Consider the following 27,860-nt stretch of genomic DNA (forward strand, 5'->3'; position numbering starts at 1 on the left):
ACCGTGCCTGACCAGCATTCTCACATGTTATGCAGGAGAGAATAAACAGCCGGTGCAGGCGAAATCAAACCAGTCTCAATACCATTCCTAAAACACAATGCAGGGTACCATCAGAGAAAGAGAGAACTGAACCTGCCAGTACCAAGGACTGGCATGGTTACACGACAACGCTGTAAATGTCTTTTGGAACCTTATTTTCACAGTGACTGTAATAGATTTAATCGTTAAGCATGAGAAATATTATAGAATATGTTACAGAATTACTCCATAAAGATGGCAAGGAATACAAAATTCGACAGGAAAACAGTTTAAGGGGTGCGTTTGATTCTAGTCGTCAGAGAATCCTTTGATAATATACCACTCAGTTTATCAGTAGATTGGGCTATTGAACAAATTTGTCTTGATCTTCTCCAGTGAGATTTCTTCACTGGATGCACGTCAGATGCAAAAGTAAAGTGTCATATTTCCAAATGTTTTTTTTATTCAGACATCACTTTGTTACAGTTTCAGTTTGATTGTTTCACATCATCGTATTAGTGAGCATACAGCGTCACCCAATGTTCACGATATATAACTGCATCAGTTATTAATTTTTATGCACAGTATTCACTAGAAATGAGAACCTATTTAAACTGTCTTAATGATTGTGTGGTAATGCTGTAGTTACTTTTTTTACCACTAGAGGGCACATATGTTACAAACTTAGTATCGGTCCAGGCTAGCAAGACTTTTTATTATTAGCTTAGAAATGCTAATGCTGACTCTAATACAATAAATAAAATTCTATCACAGTCCACATTACCTACCGTTGTTGCTGTCTAGTTTTATATTTCGATCCATCCCTAAATGTATTGTAAAATTGTCACCTTGTTAGCGTGCTTATGTTACTGAGTTACATATAGATTACGCGGCTTATTTATTCCGTGCTCTGTGGCAGTCGGCTAATTTAACACGGAGTTTGCGGGTGGTAACACCCATTCCGACATCCCGCCAGTCCGACAATCCCCCGTCCGACAGCCATGCGTGTCGATGAAGTGTTCCCAGTGGAGGTGTGTGTAGAAATCGCTCCATTAGCTCTCCTATAGCTGCAAGTAGCCACATAACAGCACCTATGAGCTAACAGAGCTATAGTACACGTTCATTCATTCATTCTTCTTAAAGTATTGGTGAAATAAAGACAGATAATGCCTTATTTAGAGGCTGCATCGTCTAAGCCCCGTTCACTCTGTTATATGGATCACATTTTTTCTAAATATCTTCTGAAGGACGCCGACTTTCGCCAAACTGTTCTTGGTGAATAGATAAACATATGTCATGCCAGAAATAAGGTCTAGGTTTAAAAATACCAGTGTTCCCCTTTAACTAGTTTACTTTCTCTATGAAGTGCCCTGAGATTAATTCCTATGTGAGTTTTGCACAAAATATATAAAGTAAACACATTGCATTATTTTCAGGATCTGAAAACATTGCACATTTCTTTTGAATCAAAAGGACAGTTTGAAGATAACACCAGTGGAAAGAATAGAGCCCAGATAAAATGATTCAATGCAAATTATTTAGTTCAATTTTTGCAAACAACATGAAATACATCGCCACAAACGTAAAAATTACCACAAAGTATATACTTTATTTGAGGCCAATTTCAAATTATCATCTATCATATGAAGAAAGATATAATGTAACAGAATTTGTTCTAAAACACATGCACATATCTATCAAAAATGAACGGTCATTACTGAATATAAATTCATTTCATGTGCATTTAGAAAACTCTAAATACAAAATCCTTTAACGTGTGATTAGTTCTACTGCTACAATGAGTGAACAACTAATAATGCTCTCAATTACACACTAGGTAAGCGTAGAAATCAGGTTTGTGTGACAAAATGCATCATTGCATTAAAATGAAAACTCTAGCCGTGCAATACAAGCACTGTGGTGTACCACTTATTTTAGTTGCATTGTTCTCACCAACACTGTTTATCCATCTTTTAAATCCATCAAAATATGACTTAATGATCAGTAAAAATCAGAACTAAAACGTTTCTCACACAGAATAAAAAAAAAATTGTTCATGTCCTCTAATCTAAAATACATATGTTTAGTATTCCATCATGTTAATGCTACCAATTTACTAATGGCTGGCAACAGAATCAGCTTGACATCCTGCAAGGCCTAAACCTAGGGCATGCACAGCAGGCTGATTATTCAAAGGTTACTGCAGTAATGCGAAGATGTAGTCGTCGTGTAAACATCAACATAACATGATTATGAGAGAGCTGTCAGTGTGTTGTCTCCACCTGCGGCTGTAGCAGTTAAAGTATGTAAACATGCGAGTGCTTATTGGAGGATCACTTGCTTTGCTGTTCTGAAACCTCATCTTAAAAATCTCAGGGTTAGTCACTCAAAACAAGCAAGTAAAAAGAAAATCTCTCAGCTGGACCTATTCAGACGTGTCCATTAACACTTAAACATACATAAATCATCTCATTAGCTTATACAGTTTGTTCATACAGAGGCTGATTTACAAATCACACCATTTCTGGACTCGGAAGATGGAAGGAGAATAACTGTTAGTGTCTTTACAAAAAGAAAAAAAAACATCTTTGGAATCTGCCATGAATCTTAACTGACAAATCTGATTGTTTCTGAATTTTTATTCTTTTGAAATAAAAAAAAAACTGTAACTTGCAGCCATCAGTCAAACCCTGACCCTCTACACTCCCCTGCACATGACTCTTAAACCTGCTTAATCATGTCCAAGCTGCAGTCTATAAACCTCTCATTTAAACACTCAACACAGCATTGCGCAGAGGGTTCAGCTCCCTCTTTAGGAAGACGGTTTTAAACATTAGAACTCATGTACACTGTATGCTGTCACAAGCTGGAACTGATCAAAGAGCTATAGTTTCTGCTGAGTCAAGAGATCTGCCTTTTTGGTTAATGTTTAGCAGAGATAGTAAAAGCTGCTTGTGATCAACAAAATAAAAAAACTAATATATGTGTATATAGTAAAGGGAAAAAAAACAATTAAAAATTGACAGACTGAATCTGGAAGTGACGTGCTGCATTAACATTTAACCCTGTTAAAAAGGTTTCAATTCATCTATGAAAAAAATACAAGCAAAATGCCGTTTGATCTAAGCTATCGTACATATGTAATAAGCTAAAAACAAAATACTAAAAAGGCCAAACAAATTAATTGTGAGTTAGGCTTGTATAAGACTGAGATACAAAGAAACTAGGAGTTAAAAAAGAGCCCCAAATCACCTTCTGTTTATAAAATAAAATACAATTTTGATTGAACATTAGAGAAATACGTGGCTGATATTTCTGAATACAGCCTGATGCTTATTGTTGCATTACAGAAGCTGGGTAATTATTTGTTATGCTCGCGTCTAAAAATACAACTGAAGGCACTTGATCTATATCAAAGGTTTAACTTAGACTTGCTGGCACAGCCAAGCAGCAATGTAGTCGGTCCCCTGGTTCCAACCCCCCACCCCCCCCAAAAGCAAAGCCATCATGTCCAAACTGGGCCTCACATTACCTTTACTCCAAATCAGTATTGTTCTTTATACTTTAAATACATCATTTTTGGTTTCTCAGGCTTGTAAGAAAAAAAGAAACACTTGAGGCCAGATATAAAGCTACTTAACTAAATGCAATAGTCCCAAACACGGTTATGTGGTGCTGCTTCATGCTAAACTGCAAGAAAGAGAAGCTCCAGAGACTCCAGATGATAAGCAATAATGGCAGTCCTTGCAGAGGAGTACATACACCTGCGCAGTTCAGCTATGCTCTAGGTAAATAAGCCCTAGATTCACCAACAGACCTGTGATAGATGTAGGGACCCTTGCATAATTGTCTGTTCATAGGCCAGCCTTGAAGACACAGACAAAATTAAAAGATAAAACACCAGTGAAAAGAACAGAACAATACTGAAAAGAGGTGCGCCTTACACGCTGAGAGACAGAGAAGTCCCGAGAGGCTTGCTGAAATGTCTGGTAAAAGCATCTATGAATGTTCCACAGATCAGAGCTGGCAGAAGTTCAGAGTGTAGGGAGAGGAGCGAGGCGCGCCGTGCTCAGGTCCTCTATAGCCATGTCAGGAAGTTCTCCTTGTCGATCTTGGTAGCTGCCAGCACAGACTCCATGTCGTTGAGAATGTCAGAGCTCAGGGCCTCCTGCAGACTGGGCATCAGCTCTTCGCCCTCCACCGCCATGCTCTCGCTCTCCAGGGTGCCCAGATCCACGTCTGTTCCCGGAATGGCATCCAGGTAGTCTGGGAAACGATTGGGCTGAGTTGCCATGGAGGGTGGAAGTGGGTCCCCTGACGAACAAAAGAAAATGGTGACATTATCTGACTGAGCTTGGTGCACAACATTAGAGATCACAGTTGAACCACGTTAATCTGTTTGTGCACAGCAGACTTTTTGCAGCAAAACTTTTTGTGCATGAAACATTTCAACATGGACTTATTTTAGACTCAGCCGTTAACTCACCTGTGTCCATCTCATCAACACTGTTGAGGAAGTCATCTGGAGTGCGAGGGACGCTGTAGCTGCTCATACTCAAGCCACTGTCTGTGCTCTCATCTCTGGAGTGGTAGGTCCCGCTGGGAATACAAAAATAAGGAAATCTGGGTTAAAAACTCTCTGCAGTCGTTTAAATCAAACCAGAGGCCATAAGAAGCGTTTTGTCTGAGTTTAATGACCTTCACTTAGATCTACTTTGAAAGGGGACTGTGTGAGTTTAATTTAACAATATAGAAAACTCAGTTATTTAGAGCACACACGGAAAAGTGCAAGTGTGACTTTAATTCCCTTTGAGACCTTTTGCATAAATGCACATTTAAACATTTCTATCCGTTTGAACGAGTGCGGTGACACATCTACAGTCACACAAGTAAAAACAGAGCTTCACTTTTCACCCTTTATTGCAAAATATAGGAAAAGAGCAACAATGAAAGGCACAACAGAGACAAAGGGAGAAAAAAAAGACATTTGACAAGCCTATACTAATTAGCAGAAAAATATGTAGGCAGAGTATGGCAGAAGCAGGATGAATGAGGCCTTTGTGAGAGCAGGGGAGTGGAGGCAACAGGGGGAGGAGGGGAGATTAGGTCGGCCTGTCTACTGACTGGACCACATGTTCTCATAGGCTGCTTGCTATTCAGCTCTTTCCTCACTTTGTCTGCTTGCAGAAGAACTAGAGCTTGAACTGTTAAGAATTATGTCCCAGAATGACACGGCAGTCACACCCTGAAAATCCTCGGGTCCATTCATAATCGCAGTGTTTTTGATCTAGTTTCAGTCCACCGGGTTTTGTCTTCACTACACAAGTTAAGCAAGTTTAAATCAAGTGTGGCTTCCCATTTTTTCATAACTTGCACCGCCATTTTAGTTGTGATTACCTTTATTGCAGCTGTCGTACAGCAGAGGTCATCATTGTGCAGTGAACTCCTGCACAGGTCTGCTGGTCTGCATGAGTCATTACCATGTGAGGAGGGTTAAGCCCAGAGACTGCTCCTCTGTTTTTATAACTTGTGTAATTCAGGGAGCTCTCACCAGATCTCAAACTCAAATGACTGAGAACACAGATTCCCTCAAACGGGACACATTACGTCATACGAGCTGAAGCAGAACAGTTCTTGGCAGGTCAGCTGATATGAGTCAGATTGTACTGAATAAGTTCTTCACAGGGTACACTCCTGGCTTCTGTATGACACTGACCTGTTGAGGAATGGGTCGGTGCTGTTGGCGGTCATGGTCCGGGCATCTTGGGCCATAGGGGAGGACACAGGGTTTGTGCTGCCATCTTGATCCATACTGGTGGGCAGCTGGTTCCTTAAAGCAAGCTCCTGTAGATAAACAAAGTTTAAAAAAAAAAAAAAAACTTTTTTATGCATGAAAATACATTAGAACGGTCACAATGTGAACTTAAGGAAGACACACACTGCCAACTTGCTGCTCTCCATTTTCCCTATACGGGGTGTCATATTACATGAGGGGCTGGCCACAGTTGGAGACAATTGTTTCCTACACATGCTGTTTCAGATAAGGTTGAGGATATGATGTCATGTTTTTTTCAACTCCTTCCCTCAAAAGTCCTTGAATGGGAAGAAGAAATGACCTGACCAATCACTTTTTCGGCATTTCGTTTAACCTCTACAGAGAAATTAAGCAAAAGATAGCAGCCACTGGGGGAGTGATCTTTTTGTACGTATAGAAACTAACTTCTTGGCCTTATCACTGGGCTCTAAAGAACAGGTTCTGCTGCGCTGGAAGCTGCATATGTTCATATCAGAGCTTTGAAAAACTTGACCTGGTTGTTGTGTCAAAACAAGCACATGATTGACAAAACCATGCCGCATACCGGCAGGAGGCATATTTGCTAGAGTAGGTACATCAGAGGCATCTGCTGTTACCTGCTCCACTTCTGGTACTACTGTCACTCTGTTCTGTTAGCTTTCCACCAAAGAAAATTGACAATTGAGCTTTCCCATTTTCCTGCAGTGGTCAGATTTATTTGGTGACTTGGATAAGATTTCCCGAATGTGAAATATTTTGTTCCGAATTTCCACTTCTGGTGCTACACTGATTGTTGCACAGTTTCCATATTAAACTAAGTAACAGACATCACAACTGATAATGCGTACGCAATCAGGTTGTCATCATTGACTGTGATCTCACTCAAGACAATATCAGTGATCACAATTCCCCAAAGTCACATAATCTGAAGCTGTATCTTTATAGAACATGCACAGTTGCATGTGTAATGGGAGTATTCTCACTCCAAGTACACCGATCCTGAAGTTTTCCTGCAGCAGCTTTTGTTTCCTTGGAAGCTACTGTCATATTTAGAGTATTACTTTCTACTTTATCTGTGGTAGAATTTTGTGCAGCAATACATAAAAAACTAATAAGTTAGCTTCACTGGGCATTTAACCAATGTTACATTTGTTAGATGTATAATTGTCAGACAATAACAAATGTAACTGCCTTCAATAGTAAGTAGTTGTTTAACAGTTTAAAGAAATGAATTATGAATTTTTTTTCTTTATACTGAACTTATGTGCTTAATCCTTTTACCTCCTCACACTTCTGCTACATCGCATATGTTTCAATGGGCTAAATGTTGTCCCAAATTTGAACTCCCTCTCAAGCACAGAGCCTGCACAGTTACATAATTCCCCTCATGATCACACACACGTTAACCCTTAATCCAAATAAAGAAAAGTTGCATTTTTTTTTTAGAATCAATGCACTCTTCCTGATAACATTTAAAGGGCACATCTGTGAGGTTAATACTCTGGCCAGCGTGCCTTTTTCCAAACCTAATGGTTCCTCTATGGTCTCTGTTTGTTTGAAAAAGTTTAGATAATTCAGATGTTCACGTTTTCTCCCCATACTTTTCTTGCATAATCAATATTCTTATTAGAATGCTTATATGCACAAGACATAATGACAAATCAGACAGAAAGACAACATGTATGCACTGCAAGAACCCTGTCACTTCAAAGCTTTTTACATGAACCTGAATGTGAAACCTTGGAAAAGATAAAAATCTTCAGTTTTGAAAGGCAAAGAAGCTGGAATTCTGCAGCAGACGCCAGCCTTCTCTATCACACGCTTTCAAAACATTGACAGGTTGCTTCAGCCCGCTACACGTAATCTCTAGCCTTTCAGTGAGGCCAGTCATTTTTTCTTTTCAGCCTGGTGCATGCACACACATGGGTCACTTCCGACATTGTGAACTTTAAACAACCCATGTGAATGGTATGGTAAACAAAGACTCCAGCACCCTCATTCATAATCATAAAGCTCTGTTTCTGGTGTTATGACACAGCCTTGAGTAAACTAGTATTTGCTGCTGTACCACTCTGTGTGGGCGATACTGACACATCACCGGTAGGAAGTGATAAAATTACCACAGATGACTCACAAGACCTTATGGCGGGGTGGTTGAACAATAAAGACTGATCAAAGAGGCTTAAGATCCACCACTATACTTATGACTCACTGAAAGGCCTATTGAAGAAGGAAAAAGTTAAGAAAAATAAGGGGTTTGGGGGTCCACTGTTTCACTCCTTAATGATGGACACATATTCAAAGTATTTTCTATGAGGCCTCTGAAATTTTCCACAAAGCTTTAAATCTTCAACTTCGATTTCTGACCTGTGGTCTCTGTCGAAGAAGCTCCTGTTGCTTCAGTCGAAGTCTTTCCTTCTCAAGTTGCTGCAGTCTCATCTGGTTGTTTCCTCCCATGACTCCACTGTGGGCAGGAGGCAGCGGCCCTCCCTGTTTCACTGGAGCACTCTGGGTCATCCTTTGCTGGTTCAGCGCTGCAAAAGAAACAAGAGTTTCAACCTGACACTGTCGCATGTAAGCTGCAGCGTTTACACATATGTAGTGAACACACACAATACTGAGAGCTATAGCAAAAAATAAACCTGGATATTCAACAGATCATTTCTCCAAAGGAGACAATGATTTCAAAGATGATTGTTATCTTTGGCAAAAAAAAAACGGTTGCTTCTCATTCTGTAAGTGCAAGACAAGTTTTGCATTTAATTCTATTGTGTATCAAAACTTGACATAAAAATTTCAATTATGCAGTCTGATGCTCTACCGACTGAGCTATCCAGGCTCTGAATGTGACAGGTCACAGTTTAACTTACTTTTTTATAAAAAAAAACCCACAACTGGACTGTTTTATTGACTGATACAAAAGTTAAAGTGCAAACCTAACAGTGTGTAGTTTGGCCTTTTGTTTCTTATTCAAGCATCTTTGGGACCTTAGACACCAAACAGTCGTCCATCGGACACGTTTGGTCTTTGTCTAACACACTAGCATCTGTCGATGCTGAGCTACATTTAAAGGTGACATAAGGAGACGAACAACTTGAGCATTTGTCGACAAGTTGAACTTGTAGAAGAGAAAATCCAGTGCAGCAGGTTGTGTAGGACAAGAAGTCCCAGCACAAGTTCTCTATCAAGTGAGTGAAACAACTATTCCTGTAAGACCTGATCCCCTCCCACTCAGTGACTAAGACAGGCTTTGTTAGTTTTGTACATTGCATCAGTCATGACTTATCCCTTCATTGTGTGTTTTCTTTCCTTCTAAACAAATCACAGATTATCGCTTCTTCCTCTGGCCTAATGGATTAAAGCCAACTGATTTAGTAAATTCAACATAAGTGTAATGAGAAATCAACTGGCTATGGACTTGCATCAGGTTCTGTATTACCATTACTCTAAGTTTCTTTAACAAAGGAAATGTAATTGCTTTGTGCACTACCAAGCAAGCAACATGTTTACAATATCAGAACAAATGTGTTTGTACTGAAAACACAGCTGTTCCCCAGTGAAATCATTGTTATTCTTAGCTGTAGTGGGGGTGGGTCTAATAAACATAAGTATAATGCAGCAAAGGAATGCTGCAATCTATGCATGCGAAGTAGGTCACACATTTTATCACTGTAGTAGAGAAAGGGGTGTTGCACCAATGGACCCAATGAGGAGTGCTGTATTCTTATGTGCTTGAAGTAACAACCAAAACAAAGCCCTGATGGTGGCACAGTTTTTATGCGGGGCTGTGTCTGTGTGTGCTGTCCTGCCCACCACGGCACCTTTCTCATCACCATTCAATCACTGTCTGTTTACACTACTGCAGGAGCTGAATGAACTGTGGCTGAGGGCTCTCCCTGGGAAGCTCTGGTGGCACCACCCTGCCCTCCCTCCCGTCTCCCACCTCCCTCTCTGTCCACACTACCTCCCCCTCCCCTCCCCAGCACATGCACAAACACACACACAGCCTCAGAGCTGCCTCTCTCCCACAGACACATCAACAAAATCCATAGGAGAGTGTGTTCTCTTTGCTTCTTATCTTTTGCAGATACTGAGGCCTTTTGTGGTTGGATCTCTCCGCCATCAGGGCACCATTAACTGTTCTCATGACAGAGGTTCTGTGCATGGGCCACGGCAGCAGCTGTGCTGAGCTTTAAAGAGGAGCTGCATTCAACTGACAGGAGGCATATGGAGAAAGAACCACATTTCAGCTTCAGACTACCAAACCATGGTGGAGAGCTGTTAAACTGTGCAGCTTCTTTCAGCATTTACACACAACAGCTAAATAGTCCAACGATGATCTACCAAACTGTCTGTTGTTTGTGCGCCACTCGGTTTTCTCTCCATATAATAAGGTTAACATCAACATAATCTGGCAATATTTTCAACTTGAAGTGGAATTTTCCTTCAGGACAGCTGAGTTTCTGCTGTACCACCAAGTCAAGGACTCCCTCCCAGACCAAACAACAAATAACCAGTGTTACCGGGGGAACCAGGCACACACAATGATGACATCAAAGAAGAGAATCAGATCCGACAGTGAAATAGGTGGAAAGGACAGGTTCACTTCAGTGCCAAAGTGATAGCTTAAGACAGTGTGTGCATGTGTGTGCGCACACTTTTGTGTGGCTTTGGAGGGGTGGTTCAAGTCAGAGGCACATACAGGTGGTGACTGCTGGTGGGCCAAGCAGATAAGAGACAAGTTAATGCTGTCTGCCTTTTGTCTTCTTCACGCTCCCATGCAACACAACGAGCCAGCAACACAAGGCCTTATCAGGCGATCACGCTGGCAGGCGTATTACACTGCAGGATCACCTGGGGCAGGTAAAGCTAAGGGTGTGCCAGCTGTGGGAAGTTCTCAGCGTGACCACGGCACAGCACCTTTGAAAGCTTAGTTAATATTTGTCTTCTGTCAAGCTAACAGGTCTATTTTTTAAAAAAAGAAAAAAAAAAAAAGACGTTTCTTGTATCAACATAAGCCAAGTGGAGACGTGGTCTGACTGAGACAGAAACATGGTTTTATCATCCCTCACTCCACTGAGGTCTACGTACAGCCAGGCACAATCAGTGCAGGAAAGCCTTTTAATACCGTGTCAGTCAGAATTGTGTAGAATCTACCTGCTTAATTAAATGTCAAAAGTAAAGATTCAAGAATAAACTGGACAAAAAAATACAGGGTTTTATCAATTATTATCAATTATCTGTAGTGTGTCCCTATAATAGGGTCAACTTAGTCATTAAAAGAAAAATCTTAATAGGGAGGAAATTCAGTAGGTTGCAGTTCCCACGAAATTGTTCAAATTAAGGTTTGTTGATCATCCAAAACACAAAGGCCATTATTGTTAAATAACAACCTGCAACTTTTTCCAAGTATGTCTGGCTGCAACCCGTAGTTGGCTCATCCAACTCCACCAACATCCAATTTAACTGGAAAGGGTTAGAGATGGGGGAGAGTCTTTGGGATTCGTGGGCGTGGCTTTAAAACTAACATTACAAACAACTTGGATGTGGGCGGGGGTGGATAGTCCAACTCCATCGTCCCGCAGGTCGCAACAAGAGGTTACTCAATTTCTCTCAAAGACCGTGAAGGAAAAGTGGGAAAATCATAGCAGTAAAATCATTTTCTGGGTAAATATTCCTGAGAGAAGTGGCAAAAAAAACATCACAAATGTGTTTAACAAACACATTTAAAATAAGACTTTGAATAAAACTCTGTCTTTCGGTGCTGTTGGGTATCTTCTCTGTTTTTCCTTGCTGCACATCCAGTATGATACACGTGAAAAATAACCAACACATTAGCCAGCTGTCACTGTACCCTTATGGCTTGCTTGCTGCTCACCACCTCTTTGGGCTTTAAAGAGGAGGCATACTTATCCTATCGGCATTTTCCCTCTGTTCCTCAGTTTTTCTTTCTTCCCCTTTCGACTTGCCTCTCCCTGCCTCCCCCACCCCCTCACACTGAAGTTCTTTGACTGAAAAGGTCTGGAACAGATTAAGAGTTGGACCACAGAATAAAGAGGCCTGGCAGAGATTCAAGTCTGTCTGGAGCTTGAGCAAAATGGGGCTGTGCCTGCGCTGGGCCTCACACAGGGGAAAGCCAGCCGGCAACAACCCTTAGTTAAAGGCACTGTGCTGCTTTTCTTCCCAAAGCTCAAATTAGCCTCCATTATCAAAGCAGCTGGCTTATAATTGGAGACCTACATAGCAAAGGAGCCCATTTCCATCCAAAAATGTAAAACATAAGCTTAAAATATAACTACAACAAATAAAAATAAATAAAATAAAATAAAATAAAAAAGTTATCCTTCCAGCACCAAACACTACAACCATTTGAAATAAAGTAAAGTCAAAGTGTTTGGATTTGAAGTGCTAGAAATAACTGAAAAAAAAACTACACAAAAGGTGTACAAGTAAACCACTAGACTTACAAACAACCTAAAACATTTGAATCACATGTGAAACAAAATTGCGTCTCTGGTGCGTAATGAGTTAACAGTCTCTCTGCCTCTCACTCGCTTTCAGGGGCCCAGCCGCCTTGTGTGTTCAAGACTTATAAATCTTCAAAGAGCTTTGCCGATCACAGTCTCCATCTCTTCCCAGCTGCTCCACTCCCCTTACAACTCTGTTTTGAACTTTCCAGTCTGGCCTCAGAGCACAACACAATCGCTTAAAGAAAAACTGCACTTAAAGTGCCCAGGCTCGATAAAAACCTATGCTAAAATTAAATAGAATAACAGGCTGCATGCCGATTCACACATATCGCCTTCTTGAACTGCTAAGGAGCTTCCCTGGAGAACTGCTGCAATGAAAGGATGTCACCTGAAGCATAAATGAGTTAGAGTGACATAAGCAGGAGCCTTGATCTCTTGAAGTCTTCCCACACACAGGAGGATTAGCTCACTTCCATGGCCACAGAGTCTCGGCATATGTACCTGGCCCTGTCACTAATTCACAAACCCTGACCAGCACACACTGAAAGCCAGCTGTCAAACTTTAGCTTGGCCTGAGGGATTAATGGCTAACTCAGCTGTTGCACCAACACCAAAATGGCTGACAAAAGGTTAGGTGAGAATTTTGAGGGTGGGGGGGTGGAGAAATCTGGTTTCAACTGCAAACAATATGCCCAGTCAGTCCAAAGTAATATAGTTGAACTCAAGAATTAAATTACTGTTCCTATTGTGACAATACACATTTTAAAAATGACCCACATCTTTGTACTGAGTGAAGTTCTGTAAAAAACAAACTAAAATTGAACAAAACTCTTTAATGCCGAGGCAGTTACTCCATAAACGTCCTGTTGGATACATAAGCAATACTCTCCTGTATATCAAACAAACCAATCTGACATCAAGACTCTGTGGCAACAAATGGGCCCTCTACTGCCTCTCCTCATCTCACCGCTCCTTGAATACAATGTCCAGCTGTTAACGAGTACATGTTATCCGTCAGCACAGAGGGAACCGGTGGTCTATGCATTTTATCTAATGCATCGCTTGGTGTGTCACAGCCTTCGATGTTGTTGTCAGTGTATTTAAAACACAGCAGCTCAAACTTGAACCTTGCCAAGCCGGAAGTGGGCTTTCCAAAATCAAAATCACATCATTTCCCACCTGGAAAATGTGATAAACAAAAAAAGCTTTTAGAGTTTACAGTCTAAGCTGCCTTTTAAGGAAACTTTCCAACAAGGAAATCTGACTTCCCAGTTACCAGTGGATGCAGCAAAATAACAGGACACAAAGAAGTGACACAGAAACCTTTGTCACATGAAGCAATAAAAGAGAGAAACAACATGTATAATACAATCAGACTTGTGTGGAACCTATCTGGACTGATTCTGTTAAAAAGGAGGCACTTCCTACATAGAAGGTGACTGAATGAGTCATCTGTCTGTCATAGTCACAAGCAAACTGCAAGTGTCACCTGTGGAAGTTATAAATTAGTAGGAGCTGCTTCTGCACACCTAAAGCTACCTGTAGATGTCAGTTTAAGATGTTCTGTGGTCTGAAGTTTTACGTTGCAGTCACAAAGAGATACACTGGAGCTCAGTTGCATTGCATGGAAAGTGAGGAGTCGCTATATTGAAGGTTTTGAAGTGGAAATGTTCGTGTTCCTGCAGCTTGTTTATATATAGATGTGTGTGTCTATGTGAATTACAACAAGTGAGTTCCTTTTTTTGTCCTTATGCCAGCGTGCTGTCATTGGCTGGTGTCTACACACTGCAGGCCCATAGTCTACACAGAGAAACAGACCAGCACACACTTCCAGTGACCCTTAAGAAATTGCTGATGGGGATCACCTTGGTGTTCATCTGTCTTTCTTTGAAAAATGGCCAGCAGAGTATGTGTTTAAATAAGCAGAAAACACAGTGTATTTCACTGTCATCAAAAATAAACCAGTAGGAAAATGACCATTTTAACAAACTCACCGTAGCGCGGCTCAAGTCGTGGGTCTAGCCAGGATGTCGTCTTGTTTTTGTGGTTTATGTAGTAAATTTCTCCCTCTGATGTAATAGCTTGCTCCCATCCTTCAGGAAGGGATCCTGAGGGATGATAAGCAAACATAATGTTGAAGAGATACTGATAATTCACTCACTGCAAGGATTAGTCTGCGCTGATATTATTTTTCAATATATAACAGCATTACATCACCACTGTGATCTGCTGAGGGGAAATATGACAGCATTTTGTAGATGTACACACTAAAAAGAGGAGGCCATAATAACTCACTAACAGGCTAGAAAGGTGATGGATATCCAAGGAAAAGATCAACTCCAGTTTTCATCTTTGAGTAAATCATTGTTATCTGCTACTGACAATAAACAAAGGCTATTTTATATTCATTTACAAGTTAACAGGTAAAGGAGGGACACCTCATCTGTAAATTCTAATCTGTGAGTCACAGAGCTCCCAAACATGTCAGACAGGACATGTAACGTTCTGCCTCAGTCTTACCTCACCGAGGGCGAATTCCATCTGCATGGCCAGAACTGAGGTACACCGAGTAGCGACATGTAACAACTAGACTTGACTTGAATTCTATGCTGTGTGAAAGTAAATGTCCACAAATAACGGCCCAACATTTGTTTAGTTTTTACAACACCTTATGTTACGCACCAGCAAATTAGACAAAGAAAGCAAAAAGGTGAAAAACTCACCACTGGTTGGGGTCATGAGGTTCTGTTGTTGGACTGGCACCGAATTGGCAGGGGCAGCCTGGTTCATCTGGAGCAAGGCCTTGCGAGGATCCTGCCAAGTGGTGGTTTGATCGATATGGCTGAGAGGAGACAAGACGGAAAAAAGTCAAAAACCAACGTCAGTGTTTTTCTTCCAAGAATGAGTAGTCATTTCAAACCAGGTGCAAAGCAAATGTGAAAGAGAAAATCACATGCAAGTGCTGATGAGTCGGAATGATTCCAACACGCTCTTTGGTGAAAACACACAATCTAACTCCTACTTTCTGTACATGATGTTGAAACATGCACCACTCAATCGTATCTGTTGAGCCATGTCTGGTTTTTAACACCGTATAGGTCACAAAAGGCATTCTATTCTTAATTAGGATGAGTTTAGAATACTGATTCCTATATTTGAATAAATCCATATAACTATGGATAAATAAATAAAACAAAACTACCCCCTGAAAATACCTAAAAGGCTGTAAAAACAGCTATTGTAGTGTCAAACAATGTTGCTTCATCTATTTTCTGACTGTCTTTGCTGGGACAGGATCAGGGAGTGCGGGGAGGGGGGGCATTGTGTGTACTCTGTGAAGGCATTGATAATTAGTGCTTTGTTGGCACTTGTTGCTTGATTAAGATGGAAAGCTAATACAGGAAGCCCTCCTCTCCCAAGCAGGACCCTCTCTATTGAAAAAGGGTCAGTCCAGGGGCTCAACGCAGGGGGTCCTTTTTCCTGGAAGCGCCTCGGACACTGCAGAGTGTCAGGGGCTTTAACAATCTGGCGCCACATTTACAAAGCTTTCACCTGCTTCACAAAGGCACAGACTGAGCTACGACCTAAACCCAACTATTCACTTGTTCTTTTATTTTTGTTTTTCTGTTTTTTGAACCATCCCATTTAGGAGACCCCCTTCATCTCCTACAAATAGGCACCAAACTCCAGCAGCTTGTTTATGCAACACCACAACTCTTGCTTTTATGTTGTAGTAGTGACTGAATAATGTCAACACGCATAACAAAAAAAGAAGTTACTGGTAATGCAATTAAATATTCCCCCTTAGCAATCTATTATACCCCATGTCCTGGATGTGTTCTTCCACCCACTGCGTTTCTTTACAGGTCATTGTTAATTTGATCCCAAAGCGCCATTAGGCCAGATTTTGGAACAGCTGGGTGAAGTGAGAGATTCAGAGTGTTTCTCTTGGTCTGTGCGGTAATCCCAGCCCGCCTGTCTGCTCTCTATCCCAGGCCAAAGAGCGAGAGGGCCTGACTCAGCACTCCTCCCCCTGACACAATGAAACCCATTTTGAAGCCCCCTCTTGTTTATGCTTTATTGATCAAAGGAGCTGCCAAATCCCTTACCGAACCCTCCCCCAGCCCTCACACACACAAACACCACAAACCTAGCAAAATAGCTCCCACTGCTCCCACTGGAGGCAGTGCTTAAGAAAGTGAGGTCCCACTGAGCGGAGGGAGACGACAGCAGAAAAAAGACAAAGAGCGAAACAACAACAAAAAAACTTTAACAGTTCTACACAAGCTATCCCTCTGAATTCCATTGGCTGTATGAGTTACTGTGGTTCTGCTACAGTTAGAGCACCCGCCCTGGCCCCTTCCCACTCTGGAAACTATGACATTTATTATAGAGGGGAGGGAAGAGCAGGACTAGGGGAGGAGACTGGGAGACTAGCAGTGGGATAAGGAAGGGAGGGTTTATTGTAAATGAGAGGCCTGCACATCCTGGCACACCAACAACAAACAGAAATTCTACAAGATAAAAAACACTGATGGAAATGTATAATCTCAAAGATTTTCCAAGTTGTGCACAGATGATAGTACAAATATCTTCTGTCAAACTCTTAGCTAGATAGCAGCTTTTGTTGCTAAAAAATTGTCAAAACAGATGTAAACACAGCCTCGGTACAACTTTAAGGCAATGATAATAAAAAGACTGATGAAATCAACCTGCTATTAGCGCTTCCAGCTCAGCAGTGCACTGTATTCAAAGAGTGGGAACTGAAAAAACAGGTTAATCAGTTACTGAGAGCCAGTAATTCATCACAAGCTTTTAAAGCTCAAAGATAATTCATTCACTCAGGCTCGCCTGAACCCTATATGGCCAGCAATACACGGCTTCCTGTAGGCGAAACATGAAACAAAACAATGCCATGGCAACTGTCGGGACGGCTGGAGGCCACCAGTTGCTGTCAGGAATTGCTGATGATCTGCAAGCTCCACAGTCACAACTGCTCGGTGTTATCTTTACATATCTTTAACGTCATCACAAGCTCAGCAAGGCGGCCACCGGACCTTCGTCCCTGGCCATACTAATGGACAGAGGCAAAAATGGCTGTTGGTTTGGCCTCGTCTGCAAATACAGTGAAATTTGAAAACAATGTTTGTATTTTTAAGTTATGTTTCGCTACCAGGCCGCCTCTCAAGCTGACAAGAGAAAACATTTAGTAAGTACCGAGCCTGTGAGGCTAAATGTTAAGCATATGGATGGAGAGCTGGAGAAACAGCTACACTCCAGTTGCTATTTAACCTTTCAATAACTAGACTGTGACCTTTTGCTCATCTTCAAGACAGGGCAAACAAACTTTGAGAGCAACATTTGAATTCTTATTCCAACTCTCTCGGATGGTTACCATCATTATCAAAGAATCCAGTGGAGTGCTTAACCTTTTTTCTTTATTTCTAATCCAACTTCTTAAAACAAAGTTTGGAGATCAACAATATGTGAATATGTTTTGGGTGTAGCTTAAAGGGATGTGCCTGCATTATCGTTGACATGACTATAATAAAAAGTTCTATACTCTGTTGTGAACAACCAAAGACCCATCATTAAGATTCTTCTTGGGAAATTTTCTGTAAATGGCCACGTTCTGCAGCCAGGGAGAGAACTGTGGTTCAAACGTGACTCACTGGCAGCTCTGCTGACTGCAGGATGAATCCTTACTTACTTACTAACCTTACTCGAGCTGTCATCATGGCTGACTTAGCTGAGCACAGAGTAGGACTCTTGACCCATCCAGCACTTGACCTCTCTTTGAACAATGGCATGAAAGTTTTCAAGGTGGCGTTTATTGTGCAAGAATTATTTATAATGCGTCTTGGAGAGGAGCACAAAAGGAGACCCTTTATTTAAAGGCCAAACTTGACTTTGAGAAAATAAATTGTAAATTTGAAATGCACTGTTTTTGTTCTTGAACAATCAAATTAAAAGCTGCCCTTTACAATACCCAAGTGAAGAATTCTGCACATTTTGTCTTGCAAACTCCTGTTTACAATAATGGGAACTGTACCATTCACACCTGGCTTCAGGGAGACTGCTGTCAAAAATAAATGGTATCTGCGGTTTAAATGTCTCCAAATAAGCTCTGCTACCTGCAAAACAGATGATCAAAGCACAATTTGAGGACAGACTGTGTGTTTACTCCACTGACGTTGGCCTTCTTCGAAACCAGATGTCAAAATTTGCATTTCCCTGGTGTAAAACAGGGAAGTGAGGCTACAGGGAGTTCAGCAATGATGAAACACTCCCACAGCCGAGTTGTCAAAATGTTAAAAATGGGATCCTCAGGCCACATGGGCTCCACCCAGGGAGTGTATGCTTGGAAGGTGGTTAAGGCAGATGAGTAGAGAGCACTGAGGGAGGCCAGATGTAATCAGTCCACTAAGATGGGGATGACCACCTCCTCTCTGGTTGACTGAGGATGCCTGGCTGCTTCTCTATCAGCAGGACATCATCAAGAGAGATTACTGGTGCGACCTCTGTGACCCTTTTGTGGCTTTAAGTTTCTCTTTGAAGGAAGGTTAGCATCGTCATACTTACTAATGAAGACACTAATTCAGAAAGTACCAGGTCAGTTTTACTGCTGATTATTGTCCAAGACAAGTTCAAAAGAATAATTACTTTCATTTCAGGGACTGCCACTTTCCCTCCATTTACCAGGACTTCTTTTTCCCCTAAACCGTTACTAAGTATGATGCCACTACATTTCAGACACATTTACACTCCCTTGTAAAATAAGAAACATGAAAAAAGGTTTATTTTATCAGTAGGAAGTCATTTGCCATGAGTGAATATTTTTAAGTCCACCTGAGTGGTTCCACTTGTCAGAGACTGTGTCTCTGTGGAGATGCCTTCTGCGACAGTGGAGGCATTGATGTCTGAAACTGAGGTGTTACATCAAGACTTTGGTAAACACTAGCTTGACTTTCTCACAGTCCCGTTTGTGTACTGAGCTGACAGGCCACAGTTGAACAGGAAGGTTCTTGTCTGTGTGTGGTCAATAAACCAAAAGTTTGTCAAACACAAAGTTGCTCCAAATGAGGGCTTCACGCAGACTCCCAGCACAGTCTTCCCAGCGCCATTTGTGACCGACCACGTGGCCTTGCTTCAAAACAGCTCAGTATGGAATCCATTTAACACTGAAACCTTTATGAAGAGTTGAAGTCACATTCAACAACGAATACTTTGAAATATTCATTCATTACACGGACGAGCGCGGCCAAACTGTAAGACTATTTTTAGACGATGATACAACAGTCAACACTGACGAGATGTTTGCAGCAAATATTATGATCATGAGGCAAACGTGGGGTCTGGATCAGTATTACACAATCCGTTAAAAAGCCAATGCGTGTGTGCATTGAACTGAGATACAGGAGTACTTTAACATGCTTTAGGCTTCCAGACATGCAAGGGAGACAAAAAAACAAAACACTGAAGCTGAAAGAAAATCCCTGTACAGTCAAATGAATCAAGTTTTCTTACGAAGCAAATACAAAAACATGTTTTTAAAATGCAAGTTGGCTGTATTTATACAAAATACTAACATGTTGTCTGTCCTGACTGAAATATCAGAATACCAGACTCTAAATTTGAATTACACTGATATTGCCAGCGTAGAATCAGAGCATGAGGGCCAAGTTAAACAGCATTATCTTTCCTGCTCAAATAGGGGGGGTCTCCGACTTGTATTTAGTGCAACAGATGTTCAGGAAACCCCATATAGGGTATGGTGAAGCTACCCTGCTAAACCAGTTCTCAGTTTATTAAGTGGCAGCCAGGACCATGGAAGCATTACTGTGTAAAACATTTCCAATGTCCATAAGGTGTAAAAAAGAAATTAAATCACATTTCAATTAATAACGTCACCATAAACACGGTTAAGGAAAAAAGAAGTTTTGAAGTGGATCACTGATTGTGGGAAACCAGGCTCATAAAAACATTTAGAAATCAACTGTGAAAAGACAAAAGTGTCCATCAACACAGAGCTCTACCTGCCCCTGAGGGCAGACAATGGCTTCTCCTCAAAGCTTTCCTCTGCTTAAGGCTGACTTCCCACGAACTAAAAGCCCTTTCAAAGCTGCATTTAATAAGCGCCCGGAAACAGTGATTACCCCTCCTAGTTCACCGTTGTGTCTAAATTAGAAACCTTCATTAGTTTATGACCCAGCCCTGGAGACCAGCCCTGCCCCCGTCCCAGCACCAAGCAAGGTGACCCAACCTCTGTGCCCCTGCTGCCATAAATCAAAGACCACGGCAAACTGCGAGAAGAAAAAGGAGGAAAGGTCAACAGACTTTGTTGACAGTTTTCCAGTCTTTGTTTTTATGTAACAGCGGATCCAAAAAGAAAGTTGTTGTAGGAAAGCTCAGCTTTAACTCCTATTTTCATGAAGATCTATGTCTGTTTAGACTTTCTTTTTTTTGAGGGGGGGGTTTAAATTGTTGACCATCCAATTAGCTAATCAATAGCTTTCTGGAGATGCAATCAATAATACAGTTTAAAAAAAAGGCCCATTATGCTCGCTGTAGGCTCACCACATTCCATTATTAATATGTATTTAAACAAACTAGCCACACAAGAACTGAAGATTTCAGGTGTTTAACACCAAGCTATTGCTCTTCCGCCGCCATCTTTATACTCCATGTCAGCCATTTGTCTATTTCGGGAAGGCTCACATGAGTCTCAACAGGCCTGTGGTCTGAATAAAGATCAGTGTTACACTGCTGGGACAAAGGGAGGGCCAGAGTTTCTCTTGGCCCCTCTTCTAGTCATCTCCACATGGCTGCCATTTAACTCCACAGACACAGAAAAGGCACCATCACAGAGCCGCAGCTCCATTCATTCCAAAACTGAGACTGACTTTTGAAGGGAGTGGGACATCGGAATCTGCAGGGCTGCCGTGACCCACAGAAAACAATCATTCCCAGCTGAATAATCCCATAGTGTACCAATAAACAACTGAGGAAGAGGGAGAAGAAGATCTTTAAAAACTTTCACTGTGAGTTGATTTGTCTCTAAGGACAACAGCGGTCACCAGAGTGAAATGCGAGCCCCCCACTCTGTGCTCAGCTCTGCCCTGTATGCTGGTGACCTGCTCCCCACCCCCACACACACACAAACTCTGGCTGTGATTCACTCCCTCTGCAACATGTCTCAGTCAGACAACCCGTTTATAAATAGGGGAGAGTCTTTTCCAGCAGCTCTGCCGAGGCCACCTTTATTCCGGATCAAGTATCTGCACTTTGATGTGCTGTGTTTGGAAGATGTCTCCTCGTGTTTGCCTGACTTCAACACAAACCCTGCGTACAGCAAACACCCAGCTTGTACAGCATGAGAGTTAAAACAAACTTTGAGCTTAGATATTGTATCATTCTTTCTGTAGAAAGATAAATGGTCTGTTCACACATGGTACAAACTTGACTTGTGAAAATATGGCTTTCTTTCATGTAGAAGGACAACACTACGTAACTGAGCAACATGCCAGATGGCTTCTCGTTGTATTTTCTTTGTAAATTGACAGATTCTTTTACACAGTGAACACACTGAGATGTAATGTGGCGTTCACTATCTCATCCAGACACTTCGACATGAGAACTGGGAAAGTTGGGGATTGAACTGTAAACTATGAGTGAAAGGTGACCTTCTTTGCTACTGCTACTCAATAAAAGGCAATCAGCCAATCAATCAAAGACAGTGACTCCTTATCTGCAGCCCTGTTTTGGTTTCAGTGTACAAACGCAACGTCCAAAGAAGTTTTCTAAAATCTCGGGCTGCCCCTGATTAAAACACTTCTTGGTCGACTATCTGTTCCGTTTTTACGATCGTGCAATTAAGAGTTTTCCACACAAATACTGACTGGTGCTTCAATTCAGCCCCCCCCCACCTTCCCATTCACTTCCATTACATCAGCCCCTCTCCACTTTGATTCAATACAATGCGAGTCAGACCACACCAGCTACTTTCACACCCTTTTAGTAGTTGTTTCTTTACAAAAAAAGGAACCTATTGAATAGTGTAGCAAAAATGTATATCTGTCTCTTGTTAATTTGTTTAAAACTTTATTTAAACAGACACAAACACAAATGAAATGATTCTCACTCAATATAGTTACATACACACAGAACTATGGTTAAAATTAACCCGACTGTTTAGGACTGAACTACCGTCCTTGTTCCAGTCTACATGCATGTGAAGTGAATCGAGTTATTGACCAAGCACATCCAACGCTGCGGACTGTGAGAGAAAATGTTTAAGACATTCTGCTGCTTCTAACTTTCTCTGTGGAAGAACATCGTACATGTAGGAATAGCTAATGTCACTCCACTCAGCTCTTTAGGTGACTTTAACAGTCATTTTGTCTGATGATGCTGCAGTTATAAAAGCAGGGTTTTATTAGAGCAGAGCGACAGTCTGGAAATGATACTGGAGTATCAACTGGAGTTGATACTTTGTCTAAATGGACTGATTTCAGTCACAGTTTCTGATGCATTTATCCGTCTGACAAAACTAACAGAGACCTATGTGAATGAAAATTCAGCTGGAATAACATCCACTTTACTGCTATGATCTATGGAGCATGTGCGGAGCGTCCATTTGAGTCTAATTGAACGTATCCATTCAGGAGATTTGATCTCCAGCTGCTTGATCTGAGTGTGTTAGGCCGAGTTTGAGAAGCTTGCACGATTTCGGTCAGACTAAAATGTTTACATGCATCTTAAAAGTTTGGTTTTGGTCAACCTAACATAATAAGTAGCTTGAACTTTATTCAGCGGGTACAGAAAACCGATAGATGTAGTGTCATGGAACTTTCCTCACTGACCAACTTCCTGTTTTCAGAAAATGTAAACAAACCTAAAATTTGATGCCAGCAACACACTCAGAAACTGAAAAAAAGAAGATCTGTAGAATATACAGGTGACATTATATGATCAGCAGATTAACTGGTGTCAGGTGAAGGTGTCAGGACTGGGTGTAAAAGGAACGTCCATCAAAAGGTTCCCCACTTTGTGCCAAACTCATATCACTGGTCGGTACCTTGTCACTCAGCACAGGCTGCATCCAGAATTATAATCTCACAGAGGAAGCCACAACGTGCACCGTGTGAGCACAAGCTCATCTCAGACGGACAGAATGACGGTGGACACGTGTTCTGGGATCAGATGAGTCTATATTTCAGCTGCTTTTAGCAAAAACTGACATCTGGTTCTATGTGCTAAGATAAACAAGACCATCCAGGCTGTTTTCAAAAAAGGTGCAAAAGTGAGCATCCATGATGGTATGGAGGTCCATCAGTCCATCACTGGATGGAGGACTTGCATATGAGAGAAGGTACCATTGATGCAAAGGTGTACATTGGAATATTGGAGACATATGCTACCATCGAGGTGAGATCTTGTCCTGGGAGGTTTGTGGTTATTTCAGCAGGACAATGCCAGACCTCAGAAAAAAAATCCAACAATTAATATACTCAGTTCTCAAATGATTAAAAAAGTCAGTTAAAAGGAAGGATGACGCTTAACGTTGATAAACATGCTTTTCATCTAACCTTCTTTGAATGTGTTGCTGACATCAGACTTAGTTTCTATTTTCTAAATACAGTGAAGTAGGTGAGTGTGGATGCAGATAACCATTTCCTTTATAGTTGTGTCTCTTAAATAAAGGTTAAAATGAGTATAAAATGAAAGATTTTTTTTCATTTTTTTAAATAAAAACTTCCCTTCAAACAATTTTAAGCAACACAGATTTATAATAACACACTTTCCAATTTATAAAATCACTTGAATATTCCCATAAACAGTGCCAAAACTGAACAGTGAAACAAATGTGTGAACTACAGGAGGACTTTTCAAACTGAATCTGGAATTAGTTGACTCCTTTAAGTGTTTTACACATCTGAAAGAATAGTGTGGAGTCCTTTTTCCTCTTCTTTTGCATTTTCAACATTTTAGAAGGACCTCCAGATGTTCTCCAGATGTGTGACCGTAAAACATGTGGTAATGAAAGCTCTTTTTTGATCGAAGTTAACTCGAAGCTATCATGTTTGTTCAGACTCTGTGTAGTGGAGTGAAATTTCCAAGAACTGGCACCATTTTTCCTTTTAAAAAAGCAAAAGAGACAACTTCTCATCTCAAATCTTCTCTAAATGCACGTTACTGAGCTTTTCAAAAAACTCTGGAACATTTCATAATCAGAAGATTATATTAACATAAATTGTTGACAAGAATGTCCATTTTTATGAATAATTCAACTTATCTTTGCACGGAGCTGCGCACAGCGAATGGATTAAACCAACTTAGAAACGAGGAGAAACTTTACAACCCATTTATACTAACTTACTTCATGCCTCTGGTATACCTCCTACCTACAAGTTTACTTTGGATCACTAATGTGGAGAGGATCTGCTGGTTGGCAGATGAGTTTAGCAGAAGTGTCTGTCCTTTGCTGTCTGGGGGCAGCAACAGTGGTCCATTGTTTCAACTGAAACCTGAGACCAAGAAAAAGAACACTACATACAGCAGAGGTCCCTCAAGACTTCTCTTGTTTGCAGACGCCACCAAATTTAATAACCTGCAATCTAACAATTGTCTCCTTCTTTGCCCACTATTCAGTAATGTGCACTGTAGCAGACTTGAAAACTATTGTCAGCACACAGCATTCTGAATAAAGCTGCAGTATGAGAGAATCATTTGGAGAGCACTTCTGTAGTGACTACAACTTTCAATCTGTGCTTGAGAAGCTTTGTTTGCTACACACTGACAGGCTGCAGGACACCCTTGTCTAATTCAACATTATTTTGATATTCTTTTATGTTTAAACAATCTGTTTTTGTTTTGAAATAGCTTGGGATTCATTTATATCCAACCACTTGGAGAGATGTTTGGAGAAAAGGAAAGAAGGAATATTCTTCCAGTCACATGAACCTAAAGTCGCAAATATTAGAATATAAGTCACAGATAAATTGTGTATTGTTAACATTCCATATGCAAAGATGAATCTTAAGTGTAATACATTCTGTGTTCACCTACCACTATTTTTTTTAAGCTGCAAACTTTCCAGCTTTTCCCAGAACTGCGCAAGACAAAACACTTGCCACAAACACACTTACTTGAGAAAGTATCTCTGGCCAGAGGCAGTCTTGGCCATCTCCCACCCTGGGGGCAGGGGCACGTCATCAGGAATCTCATAAGAAGACTGACGAAGATGTTGAGGTGAGGCACCCGCTGAGGCCATCCCAGACAGGGAGCCACCAGAAACAGCTCCCAGCTGCAGGGAGGCTGGTGACGAGTGTGCACGGACATGGTGGGGGGTGAGCACTCCACCACTCCCAGCATCAGTGCTGGCCTGTGTTAGGATTAGAGGAGACACAATATGAATTCAGAACAACTGTCTTTTCAAATCACGCAGCTTTTTTAAGATGCTCTTTATTCTATCGTAAAAATACTGCTTTCAGTGGTTAATGTTACTGCTGCAGGTTCTCAGTCACCCTGGTCATGGTAATCCTAACAACCTGGAGAAAGGCAACTGGATTTCTCTTCTTGGATCTTAAAGATGTTTCACAGCTCATTCTTCAAGAACTGAGAAGTCCAGTTACCTTCACCCAAGCTCTTAGGAATGGTTATTGTTGCTTTTGGACTCATTGTGCAAATATCTCAACTTCAAAAGGACCAAAGTTGTTGTTTAAAATCAAAGCTGTATAAGTATTTCTGAAAATACATACACATGCATGTGCTTTTACTGAGTTAAAAAAAAACACTATAATGTTCTAACACCGGTTCCTAAATCCTAATAAGGTTTCAAACTACATGAAATACACAAAATGCTTTCTTTTCCCTCAACATCTGTGGACTCGTCCATGAACTTTACATCAATTAAATGTTCCAGTCACTTGTCAAACATCATCATGACTTTTATGCATAGTGATTAATTCTAGTCATTTGGATGTGCAGCCAAGTTTGAAATTTGTTAAAGGCCCAGGGAGGGGATCCAAAGCCTGTGAGGGACAGAAAAGCGCAGACTCGCTGTTCCAGAGCGCATGCGCACTAATTACAAAACTTTAGCGTCCCACCACAGTTGCAGAGGGAGGTAGGGAGTGAGGGAAAGGAAGGAAAAGATGGGATGCGTTCAACCATCATGATTTCTTCCTCGCACATATTCTTGACAATAAAAGCATATAAACCTGTATTGTTTTAGAGACGCCATCTGATTTATTGTTACTTTTCTATAAAGCCGCAGTTACAAATCACCAAGCACAATATATACACGTGTCCAAGTTCACCAAACCTGGGTAGATTCAGGCAATCTGACAACTGATTTTACCCTCAACCACATTTTTTCAATCTGCCTCGAATCACTTCAGCCACAACTAAGGCCAAAACTTCCACACTGATTTAGGATCTGAAGCGCGGCCATGTGGACTTTGTTTTCGTTTGGTTCCGTTCTCATAGAACATGTTAAGTGAAGGCCAGATCAGCACGTTCAGGAGTAGTTAACACTTCATTAAAAAGCTATTTCAACATATTTTATAAAGTCACTACAGAAAGCATCTCCGTCAAATGGCGATACTGTAAAAGCAAAAAGACTTTTGTTTTCAAAAAGGCATGGCTTATAATAAAGGATGAATAAATAAATAGATTCGTCTTGAAGTCTTACAAACAACTTCAAAGTATCATAGAGTAAGTGAAGCGGGTCCCGGTTTGGTCCCGCAGGCCGGAGCCCCACAGGACGGGCCCAGCTTTAATGGGGATTTCTCAGAAGGGGCAGAGCACAAACAGGGCGGGCTTACTTGTCTGGAATGGGATTTGGGCTCTGGGGGCTTGAAGAAGGAGTCTGGTAGTTTCCTCATCCTCATGGGCACGGAAGGGGGCACGATAGTGTTTTTCGGGTTCATCACGGCGTTAAAAAGCGCCTCCAGGTCCGTCTCTGAGTCGCCCCGTACATGGACGATTTGGTGTCCGGCAGGAGGGTTGTGCTGGCTCGGATCCATTCTCCCAAGAGTCTGCGAACTTTTCAGTGTCCAAAATAGTTGGTGTCAAAAACTTGTAAAAAGAGACTGGAGCCAATCCCAAACCTTTGTCACGCAGCAGGAAATCTGGAAATCTCGACGACACTCAGTCAAAGTTATCCAGAGTCATTCCAAAGTTTTCCAACCCCGATCACTCTATTTTCTTTCAAAGTGTGTTAGCTGTCAAAATCTGCAATAAAAGGCAGCGTTTTTCTGGTGTTTCCTGCTGGCATACTTGTATATGTAACAAAGCGCATATCTACTCCACACTGGAATCTAACTATGTTGTCGTCCGGCCCCAACTCTCCCCCCCCCCCGAAAAAACCGCAGAGCCAGCCGCAAAAGATGAAAAAAAACCACCATAAGCGCTTGGCTGGAAAAGTCGCACTGCCTGAACTCGGCCAAGTTCAAACTTTTCTCGATAATCTTTCAAAAAAGATTCATAGTTAGCTGTACAAATCTCCGCGGTTCACTGGGTTGAAAAAAAGTTTCCTCTTGTCGGGTCTAAACTTTGGGCAGGACATCAAACTTTAT

The 27,860-nt window shown here is 41.3% G+C and overlaps 1 protein-coding gene across 2 annotated transcripts; it reads right to left on the minus strand.

The window, feature by feature from the left end:
* Window positions 1-1,601: 1,601 nt before the first annotated feature.
* Window positions 1,602-27,860, minus strand: yap1 (Yes1 associated transcriptional regulator). 2 transcript variants are annotated; one of them, XM_072391982.1, is made up of 8 exons: window positions 27,108-27,860; window positions 25,431-25,666; window positions 15,006-15,124; window positions 14,277-14,351; window positions 8,180-8,346; window positions 5,735-5,862; window positions 4,505-4,617; window positions 1,602-4,332 (listed from the first exon to the last, which is right to left on the minus strand). In XM_072391982.1, exons 1-8 carry the CDS (start codon window positions 27,306-27,308, stop codon window positions 4,097-4,099), a joined length of 1,275 nt encoding a protein of 424 aa, XP_072248083.1. In that variant the 5' UTR covers window positions 27,309-27,860; the 3' UTR covers window positions 1,602-4,096. The 2 variants fall into 2 exon arrangements, with proteins under 2 accessions (XP_072248083.1, XP_072248081.1); XM_072391980.1 differs by having other exon boundaries at window positions 14,277-14,390.

This window comes from Leuresthes tenuis, unplaced genomic scaffold (assembly GCF_036924035.1).
Source record: "Leuresthes tenuis unplaced genomic scaffold, fLeuTen1.0.hap1 SCAF_9, whole genome shotgun sequence".
Taxonomy (NCBI): Eukaryota; Metazoa; Chordata; class Actinopteri; order Atheriniformes; family Atherinopsidae; genus Leuresthes; species Leuresthes tenuis.